This window comes from Nelumbo lutea, chromosome 5 (assembly GCF_056320005.1).
Source record: "Nelumbo lutea isolate HS-2025 chromosome 5, American lotus-T2T, whole genome shotgun sequence".
NCBI lineage: Eukaryota > Viridiplantae > Streptophyta > Magnoliopsida > Proteales > Nelumbonaceae > Nelumbo > Nelumbo lutea.
Window position 1 is genome coordinate 7397530 of NC_142688.1, and position 11080 is coordinate 7408609.

Below are 11080 nucleotides of genomic sequence, written 5' to 3' on the forward strand. Positions count from 1 at the left end.
AGAGGATTCTAATAGAGAGAATTTACTTGTAACTGTCTCAAAAAGTTCAAGAGAAGTTATTACAATTACCAAACTTAAAAAAAAAAAATCAGCAATGGTCAAAATTTTCAAGAAAGGTTTCAGCAATTTACCCTATTTAAAATGATTTAGGCTGATTGAGTAACGGACTAATTAACTATAGCATCAATGCATCAAAAGTTCATCTAGGGAAATGGTTCTGGTGACCAAGGCCCGGAGACTTAGAAGACAATAGGAATACTGAGAAACTGCATGTGCGATACAGAGGTATACATAGAGATAGAGAGATATAGATAGAAAGAGAGATTTTGTGAATTGTCGTTGTCGAATTCAAATATTAGAAAATCGTGTAGGGAAAAAATTTTCGGAAGAAAACTTCAGCCTGGGTCTTGCAGCCTTGCTTTATAGCTTTGTGGGGCTCTCGTAAAGTGAGATTGGACGACATTGGAGCTTGTCACAAAGTTTGGCCCACTCTCCTTTTATGTCGTTACCAAGTTGGAAATCAGATAATATTCTTTCTTTCATATATAGATGCGACGTGGGTTCCGAGAAATATTCGACTTCCTTCTCTATTTTATTATGGCATTAGAATAATAGAATAACCATATTCGGTGGCAGGGCATCTTCTTGCGGCTTGTAGTGACAAATAGTTTTTCTGTTGCTGGAAAAATGAAAAGATAGCCAGATGGGGTTCCAAGAAAAAGGTGTTTTTGATCGATTAGGAGGGAACCTAACGAATTAAAAAACGATTTGGTGGAAATTTGGGAGGACAAATGGAGGTATTCTGCTCAGTTGTTTCAGCTATTCATAGTTCATACGATTACGAGGTGGATTTTGATTCAAGGAATAAACACACTGATGTGAGAATTGAGGACTGAGGAGGCTCATTTCTGTCATCGGACTGGAATGTACTTGACGCTTTTATCAGGATAAATCCAATTTCTCCTGGGGTGGAATTGAATTGGGACTGATGCCACGCAGTTAACGGACTGAATCCCAAGATTTTAGATTCCCTTATACACAAACAAGACTAATGCAATGACCAGTGGATTTCAATTGTTTTGCTCACAGAGCTCTGAGACACTCTTTTCACTGCGGTTCCTTTAGCCCTTTCTGTGTAAAAACAATATATTGCATTTACAACACGAGATGGTGTCTTGAGTGGAATTCTCTATGGAATTAATCAGGAAGCGAAGATCACATTGACAATGGGTCTTTTTGAATTTTTGATGCAATAGTGGAAGTAGTAGCTACTATTCTATACCATTAGACATGGGTTACTCTCAAATCTCATCAACAATGAATGAGAAGTGTTTGTAGTAAGACCCTAATGAAAAGTCAACATTTAAACCACAGAAATTTGAATCTTGCTTAAATATTATTTTCGCCATAGTGGGTCCATGGCACCCATTAATGGGATTGATGAGCCCAAAGACAGCGTACCTTTTTAATGGTGGGTGAGTGACAATTAAATAAACATTTGTTTACATTTTTCCACTTGCATTGCTTGGAGGGTGATGGTACAATTTTGTAGCCGTCTCATTCCTTTGATTAACATGTTATAGTGTCGCCTGTCTCAAATAAGAATTATTAAGGAATAAATAATTAGTTATACGGCTACTGGCCTACTGCAAACATGGTGCCCCTCACAATACATACAACCAGTCTATGTGCCAAAAATAGAGATGCAGTTCTTAACCGCCCAGCAAACTAGCCTGAGTTTCTTACCGTTAGGAAAAGGGTAAAGGGTATTTGATTACCAGGAAAATTAACATACCCAACATGGAGTAATACTTAATAGGGTCTTTGTTCTTGGATACCCGACAGGAATTGGGCCGAGATAGCAGGTAGCTGATAAACATCTAAATTACGTTTATGAATCCTACAACTTATAGAGAGGAAGAAAACAAATACACTTCTTATCTGCAAGGTATAGATCGTAGCTCAATAGGATTTTGACAATCTCCACATACCCTATTAACTCCCTTAGACTCAGTTTGGAAGGAGTACAGCTTGGTCTGGCTACGAGTCTGGAACCACGTGGCATAGGTGGACCCAAACCCAACAACACCTTGAATTGAAACATATAAATATTAAATATAACCCAGAGCCAGAAGCCAGACCGCTGGCACCGTGGCACGTCTATCTAGCATAGGCATAAAACTATAGAAGCATGGAAACACCCGAGATAGCATTTTGGTACAGGAGGGAATAGAGACATTGTGGCACGAAACTTGAAGCACAATACTTTATTTGGTGTTTCAGGTTTCAACTTTCAATTTCAAACACAGACGCAGTCTACAGAAAGTGAAGCAAATTATCCTTCCAGATCATGCTTCATGTGCAAAAGCCGTTGCAAATTGCGGTTTTCCAGTTTCAAATTGAATCGGCTCTACACCGCTATCTACCATTTTGTGAACGTTAAAGCTACATTACCTATTTGAGGCTGATGTAGCGTCTCAGGCTGAGATAGGAATGCTATAAATAACTTGGATCATTCATGCCATGGATTGTTGACCTTATTCTCTGAGTTGGTATACTCGTTATCCAACCGGTCAATAATTAAATAGAGCTCTTGTTGAGAGGGTTAAGTCCCATCCACAAGTGGACTGAACAAAGTCAACATCCCTAAACCAAGGGATCCGACCAAAAGAAATCCAGCAGTACCAAAGTTTCTTTTCAAAGGTGCAATGCATGTGAAAAGCCCACAAATTAGACGGCTGTGAAAAGCCCAGCTAATAGTACAACTGCACTAGTGATTATGAAGCGGATATTAGGGAAACTGTCTAAAATTCATTATTAGTTAGCTTTTATTTTTCAAAACTCACATTCCAATTTGTGCACCGTTAATGCTTCTTAATAGAGGTGTCCATGTGAGCATAAATAACAAATTTCATGACCAAATTACCCTTGAATGATGAGTAAGAGGAAAAATGATATTTTCCAGTTTTTAATCTTCTTGTTCTTTTTCCTTTTTTAGTGTATTGTTATAATTTTCGATGTTTTTTATAATATCTGTTTTTTTACATTTTTCTATTTTCTACAATATATAATTTTTTTTTATATTTTTTTGTTATTTATTTGCAACTTCTGTGTTTTTCTATAATTTTTGGTGTTTTTTTACAATTTTTATTTTCTGATTTTATTTTTCAATTTCTATAGTTTCTATAATTTGAAAATAATTTTCATTTTGTTTGCAATTTCTATATTTTTTTGTAATTTATATGTTTTTATGCATTTTATATTTGAAAATATTGTTTTGAACTTTTTCCTTTTATCATGTCTAAATATTAAAATGGTAATATATTAACACTCATTAATTTAATTTTATATATATATTATATTTTTTATAAAGGTTAAAATGGTAATATATTAACACCCGTTAGTCTGTTTACTGTCGAATTAGCGACATGATGAATTTTAGACATTTTGAAAAGTTGTGGTGAATTTGAGAGAAATGCTGAAAACTCATGGTGAGTGTTTAGACAACTTCCTGAATATTATTAAGTAGCGAGCAAAGCTGAACCAGCAAATCCCCAGGAATCTGCCCAATGATTCTACATGAGGATCTAGTTCTTGGCTCGAGAAGGCCATTGTCCCTTTCAGTAACAAATGTGGAGAATACATTTGCTAGCTGTTAAAGCAGCATCTCTTTAACGCGATTGGATCGGATACACACAAGAATGCCACAACAATTCACAAGACATCGCAGATCCCGAGTCATCTTTAACATGTAGATTTTGGACTACATGGAAATTTGCAATTAAATGAGAGACATTGCGTTTAAGATGGTATGAACCTGTCATCTTCATTTGGCGACCTTTAGTTTTATCCCTACAATATAAAAATTCCTTATTCTCACAAGTTACCAAAAAAATATTCCTTATTCTTATGACTCAGTTCCTTATTCTTATGGACTCATAAGTCATAACTGGGAAAACTCGACTAAGCCTTGCCCCAAACACTAAGGGTGGCTGCGCGAATCCTGTTCCGCCATTCTACATCTAGCGAAGTCCCAACACAATGATAAAGTGCAAAAGTAAAATCTCTTACAGGAAAGACTATCTCTGGCTCTTTCTTGGTTTTATTCTCTTGACGGCCATGAATGTTACTGCTGCTGATAGAGAATACCTGTTAATAAAAATGAAACAGTTTTCAGAAAATATATTCCCACCGTGCCAATAATAAAGGAATAAGGAATCATTTAGCTTTAAGTCAACCAAATTAGTAAAACTTTTAATTTTAAGTGATTTCCTGTCCCTGGACTATCTCACATGACAGTTTAAATTGGAGATTAAAGGAAATTCAGATTTCTGACGTGCACATCTATGAATTATCCAAGTCGGAATTCAAAGAGGTGGGAATCCACTTCACAGGCTGTACATGGGTTGACAAACCATTTGGATTTGGGTCAGTGGGTTGGTTGGGTAATGGGTACTCTCATTGGGTGCCTTCCCAAATCCTCTCCAACAGTTAACACAATAATTAAGACATCAAAGACAACAATTAAGATAACCTGAATAGGTTCAACAGATGTAAGAAATCTACCAGAGATGGGAATCAACAAAAGGCTTGAGACATGTATGCACATAGAATCTGTATGATCCAGGAGTGGCGAATGGCTTCATTCCATTGATAAAAAAAAAAAGGGTTTATTCCTCATGACAGCTAATTACAAATACCACAACCAGAAAGATGCATAAATTTCGTTTTTTTAGAAAGCAAAAAGCTTACCACGTCAATGTATAATTTAAATGGTCTTGTGGCATGACTGAACTGCGAATCAAAGTGTTGACATCCTTTGGAACAGGGTATGGCTTACTAGGATTGACATTTTTATTGATATCTTCAATGTACATAGTATTCTCTGCTAGTCCACGGGTGCGTGCAATGGCAGAAACATCAACATAGAACCACTGACCAGAAGCAGGATTATTTTCTGGAACGAAAATGCTTGGCTTCTCACTCCCACGAACCACCCCTATAACTTTAACAGGTGTAATAGCAGGAACTTGATCCTGTAAGTTTGACAAAGATTTATTCCAATGTCAGGACATCCTAGCCTAAAAAAAAAAGAAAATCTTCTGCTTACATTAAGCAATGGTCATGGACCAACTACCAAAAACCTTTATATGTTTAGGCTTCTTAGACCAAAACTTCCACCGAGAACTTTCATTCTCGCCAACATCATGGTACATTTTATTTGAAGATTGCTCAACATCTTGCGAAGCTTCTACAGGCTTGTCCCTCCAGTTGCGTGGAACCCATCCTCTATTAACCAGGATTGGTGACTGCACTCTGGCACAAGATTTTCAAATTTTAGTCAATATTCAACCATGCAATATGTCAGTCAAAACAATTCCAACAAGCGACAAATATATCTAATTATTGGATGAAGTAGATTATGATAATAATAAACCAATAAATCTATGAGGACATAAGAAAACTTTAGAAATGCCCAATTCATAATTCCCAGACACAGTAGTGATCATTCACTTGGTACATCCAAGATATCCAAAATTTAATATTTGGCGGAGTAAAATTTGGCATGCCCACACTTTTAATATTGTTTTTCTCATCTTTGTCAGGTTGTCTTATTCTGCATATTGCCATATAGAAAGTTCTACCAAATCAGAGAAAAGAAAACATCAAAACAATCATCATCATCATCATCCATGCCTTATACCAACTATATGGAGATAAGAGCAAAGAAAAAGATGAAAACCAATTTAATTTTGTTTCTATCTTTTCACAAGTTTGCAAGAATTTTATTTCCCCTTTCTTTTTAGGTGGGGAAGTCTGGGAGGAATGAAAACCTAATTAATCTTCCTTAGTCGTTAGTCAAGATTCTCCCACGAGCAATGTTAAAGCTTTAAAAGTTAAAACAATTATGATCTTCCTTCACGATGGAAAAATAACCCTCCAAAATGGGTAATCAACAGTCAATTGATACTTCTCAGATTCATCATTTCCCAACCAATTACTAGTAGTTGACTGAGTCTTGTGCAAAATCTCCTTAAGGTTGCTCCACCATTTGCACTCACCCCCTAAACATTATTACCATACCATATTTATTCCTACCTTATAGAGTTTCAAACTGTTTGAATATTGAAATAGTTGTTTTTTTATCAGTGAATATTGAAATAATTGTTAATGGAGATCAACTGATCAACTCATCATAGAAAGCAAGAAGTTCAATATTAACAGTCTCATCAAGCTTATAACCTCATCCTTACTCGACAATCTAGATTTGTCTAAAAATTTTGAAGCAAATCCCTGTGACCTCCAGTAGGGCATAAGGCAAGGGGTGCATCATGTACATGTCCCACACCCACCTAAGCACAGATTTGGTTGCATGAAACTTTGTTTTAGTAGGACATCACTTACATCTTTCATCATTTCCTTTTGAAAACCACCTCTTTACTCAACCACATAATTTTTTACCAGTTAAATTCAAATGTACATGTCCCCAATACATGGTTTGATGCTACACCTAAGTTCCAATAGAAATAGTAACTCAACACATTGCTACTACAAAAGTTCTCAGGTAGAGAATCATCCTGCAGGTCAAGGTGATCTCTTGGGCGTGTAAGCAACAAGGAGCCTTCTTTAAGTCTTGCTGCATTACTCATGTTTATGATTTTTTTTTATAATTCGACTGATAAAATTTTGAAGGTACATGACAAGACACAAAGAAAACAGTACACACACATGTAGAAAAATGGTTTCCTAATCAGGTCAATCAACTAAGATTACTAGACAATTCCTCTTACTTGTGTCACACAGAGAAAGCCAATATTGATGGTCTATCAGATTAAGGAGGCTCTGAGTTGGTCATATTTTCACCTCATAGTGTGCACATCAACCCCATTCCTCACCTTGTACCAGAAAAGTGAAATCACTAATCCTTTTTTTTTTGATAAATAATGAAATCACTAATCTTTGACCATGTTCATTTACACATGTGCACAGTTGCAAACTTGTATTTTATCACTTAAAACCATTGTTCTTTTTATTGTTGTTATTATCAACTTGCTTTTACCAAAAACTATCAACTTGTTCATTTACAAATATGTAAAATTGAAAACTTGTATTTTATCACATGCTCAAAAAATGATCAATTTGCTTTTACCAAATTATCATCTCAAAAGCACTCAGATAAATACATAGAACCACAATAATTAGTTACAGTCTATGCCATCAAAATAATAAAAGATCCTGCCCCACTTTCAATCTCTAGTCATTTAGGTCTACTGTCTACACACTTGGTCATTCAGGCAAGAAACTTATTAGTAGTTTTGCCATAAAAAAGGAGATACAGGATATCCCAGATAGAATCCCTTAAAAAGCCTCATCTGAAGAATTAAGGAGACATAAGAGGCCCAAAGGCCATTACCCAGTTTTGGGAAACCTGGGGTCTTGGGAGTGGAGGATTGGATATAGACCTAAACTTCGGCATTTTTTATCTTTTGGCATAAAGCAGATGCTCTAGGTGTTCCGAATCCACATTCTCATGCTTGTCAGCTTGAGATTTATTAAGGAGACATAAGAGATCAATAAAATTCAATATATCACCTACACAACAATTTGTTACCTCTCAGGGTTGTCAATGATTGGCACCAGAGGTGTAATAACGTAGTAGCCATTTTCAGTAACTCCCGAAATGCTTCTAGAGCGTGGGCCCACATAGATCGACTTACTCTCATCAAACACTCCTTCACATATCACCTTCCTGAACTCCAGGGAACTCAAATTTTCACCTGGAGAAGAAGAAGATGAGCTATTCCATGCGATAGGTTCCAGTTCCAACCTTCTTTTCCTATATTCCAGCATTTCTATCTGTGAAAAATCAATTGCAGGGAACATGTTAAAACACAACTTTCTTATTAACAGTAGGAAGAAAAGATAGAACACAGAAACAGAAATTCGGGAACAAATTTAACAGCCAAGTAAATCTCTAAAACAAAGTCCACGGATTAAGAAAACTGAGAAAGAAAAGAAAAATCACTTTGGAGATAATGAGAATTAAACTGGTTAAAAGAGAAGGACATTCCAAAACGAATCATTAAAACCCGCACAGAAATTTCAGAGCTTTGGGACAAGGCTTAGTTGAGTATTACAAAGCACATCAAGAAGGAGAAGAAAAAAAAAAGAGTAGACGAAGAAGAACATAAAACAGTTGTGGAAATAAAAGCAAAAACTAATTAAATCTATTAATACCAAAGGCAAAATTAATAAAAATGAAACGTGCATTAGCTACCATACCTTCTGTTGCCTTCGAATGATCTGCCAAGTTCCAAGGCCAAACGTGATAGCCCCAGGAAGAAAAAGCAACCATCTCGACCATCTGCCTCTCTCTTTCTCCGGTATAAGCATTGAAGATTACGTCAGTTCTTAGAAGTTCATAAAAACTCTACAAAAATTTAAAAACACTAAACAGTAGAAATTCTAGAAAATAGAAGACCAACATTTTGGCCCGAAACAGTAAATTCCTAATACAGAAGGCAGAGAGATAGAGAATGAGGAAGAAGAGACCTTGAGATTGAGAAGACAAAGTTGCTGGAGATCCGGCAAGCGCCGAGAGGGGTCGTCCTGAACTGGAGAATGAAGACGAGAGAGGGGAGTCTGTTGGTTTGCCCCACTTCCTTGGACAAATGTTTGGTATGGCGCCTCGGATCTTGATTAGGGTTTTGAACTTTGCCATCCGGATCAACAACAACAACTCATTTGACTTTCTCTTCTCTCTCCCGCCTTCAGTCTCGCTCCAGCTCCATTGTTATGTCTGCTGACTGCTATACGATAGGCAGTTTCTTGTCAGGGTTTTATTTCGAAGACTCAAATAATAATAATAATAATAAATGTACACTTACTGTTTCAAAACTGACTAACCCTAGCCCTAATGTTTTTAACAATTAACTAATTCTATCTTTATTATTAAATTCCGTTAATATTCGGTGAGAACTCATTGGTACTTGATATATATTATTAAAACCCAAATTTACCCTCACCACTCTGCCCCTCTTTCTCTCTCCCCTTCTTTTTCCGGGAGCGCCTTGTCAGTGAGTTTAAGCTAATAAGTCTTTTTTCCCCTGCTTTTGCAATGGATCGGCTCACGAACTCTCTGATTGTTTTCAGAGGCGTAGATCCTTCTCAGCTTCCCTTCTTATGAGTTATAAGGGTTTGTTTAGAGATTGGTAAATGATGGATGGTGGACACCCAAATACAAATGACATCTAAGCATTCCAAGCCAAGTCATTTCTCTCATCTCTCCATTTTTTTCTCTCCTCTTGAGGAAGACGAATTAATGGTGTCCACTGTCCACTGTTCTGCACCTGATTTCTATATAGATTTTCTTAAGATGAAAAAAAAAAGAAAGAAATCCACTTTTTTCTGCCTTTTCCTTTTCTTCCTCCACTCCTATTTCTTTCCTTCACCAAATCTTTTCCCCTCAACTACAGTGGAAGGAAGAGAGCAGAATTCAAATTTCAAACAGAAAAACAAGTTCTAGCACAAACCCATAACTAAAAAAAATGCCGTTAATTCTATGGTAGACACAGACCCGCTAGATAGAGGGAGGTGGGCATTAATGAACACATCTCAGAATAAACCATGAAAGGAAAAACTGTTTTTTGAACTATTCTATATGGATTCTAGACTGCCTAAACTCCAAAAACCCATTAATCCTTTATGATCTACATCAAATTATAAACAATAGAAAACAAAAAACAAGAAATATGCAAGTGAATAACAATTATGGAAAAAAAAATGTTTTACACAAGCAGCCAATTATAGTTATAATAACACCTCCAATCAAATTAAACACCCCCCTCCCAACCAGTTTCCTCCTCCCCTCTTCCTCTTGTATAACAATTAACAAACACCCCCATTAAATCCCAAAATAAGGATCAAAGAAATAAGTAAAAGGAAAATACAGAACTAGTTCCGACACCGAGTGATGGTGTTGAAACCTCGGTTGTAGGGATTGGTTTGAGCTCTGGGTTTGCAATTGTAGTAAGATGCATCGTGTCGGGAGCAAGGTACAGTGTTGCGCTACAGGGCTCCATAGCTGATGTACTAGCTGGTTGCTAGAACACGGTTGATCTCGAAAGTCATTTCAAACTCGTTGCCGCCATGTCCCAAGTGTTCTCTTCGTCGTGCCATCAAGTGCCATCCATCGTGCCTACAGCCACCACTCCAGTGTCCAAGTGTGTGTCATGGATGGACTATGCATGTATTTTTGTATGGGGAATTGCCAATGGCATTCTTATAATTACCTAGTATGATTTTTCATCCTTTTGATGTATCTTTATGTCACTCCCCCAAAAGCTTAATGTAATCTTTGAGAGGAGGTAAGTAGTCAAGTGAGTCAAGAGTATGTAAAGGTTAAGCATGAGATCCCCTCGACAGTGAACTGTGTGCTTATGTTTGTCATCCATTAATGCAATACAAGTTGCCTTTTGTCTAATTTGTGTGTCATCTTTGTTGCCTTTTCTTGTGTTATTGCTTGTTGCTTAGGCTTATTCATCGCATTCGAATGCCGCACGAGGTCCCAACAACTAGCCCCGTGACAATAGTCATGCACTCCTCCATGGAGCCTTGGCAAGTCAATCTTGTCGACAGCCAACCCAATTGGTACTCCCCGCTAGCATCAACAGTGGTAGAAGACAAGATAGGTAGAGTTGTGACAAAGACAACAATCATCACGAAAAACCCGGAAGAAGTCGCCATTGTCCTATTCGGTTCCAAGCTCTTCCCTCCTCTCTCTCTCTCTCTCTCATTAGACCGCCACCAACAACCCCTTTCCTTGTTTTATTTTGAAAATTTGAAGAAAAATAATGGGTAAAATAGTCTTTTTCGTCTTTCTGTTAACAGGCACTAACGGTAAGGGAAGTATTAGTCAATTATCAGAAACAGTAAGAGTAACATTAGTCAATTTTCAAACAGTAAAGGTACAGTTAGTCAATTAACTAAACCATAAGAGTAGTTTAAGGAATTTACCCTAATAATAATAATAAATCAATTAGAAATGGATCAAGAGATATTATAGCGTTTAAAAGTGTAT

The 11080-nt window shown here is 36.8% G+C and overlaps 1 protein-coding gene across 2 annotated transcripts; it reads right to left on the reverse strand.

The window, feature by feature from the left end:
• Positions 1-3800: 3800 nt before the first annotated feature.
• SURF1 (Surfeit locus 1 cytochrome c oxidase biogenesis protein) lies at positions 3801-9346 on the reverse strand. 2 transcript variants are annotated; one of them, XM_088947351.1, is made up of 7 exons: positions 9027-9346; positions 8554-8810; positions 8284-8375; positions 7613-7857; positions 5145-5316; positions 4753-5036; positions 3801-4149 (listed from the first exon to the last, which is right to left on the reverse strand). In XM_088947351.1, exons 2-7 carry the CDS (start codon positions 8720-8722, stop codon positions 4080-4082), a joined length of 1032 nt encoding a protein of 343 aa, XP_088803477.1. In that variant the 5' UTR covers positions 8723-8810; positions 9027-9346; the 3' UTR covers positions 3801-4079. The 2 variants fall into 2 exon arrangements, with proteins under 2 accessions (XP_088803477.1, XP_088803478.1); XM_088947352.1 differs by having other exon boundaries at positions 8554-8807; positions 9027-9331.
• Between the last annotated feature and the right edge of the window lie 1734 nt (positions 9347-11080).

What these genes read in the sequence shown, in the direction of transcription:
- SURF1 (XM_088947351.1), bottom strand. Translation starts at nt 8,722, where the DNA reads ATGGCAAAGTTCAAAACCCTAATCAAGATCCGAGGCGCCATACCAAAC. An exon ending in TTTGTCTTCTCAATCTCAAG is followed by an intron (nt 8,376 to 8,553) that starts GTCTCTTCTTCC and finishes TACCGGAGAAAG; the next exon opens with AGAGAGGCAGATGGTCGAGA. An exon ending in TCATTCGAAGGCAACAGAAG is followed by an intron (nt 7,858 to 8,283) that starts GTATGGTAGCTA and finishes GATTTTTCACAG; the next exon opens with ATAGAAATGCTGGAATATAG.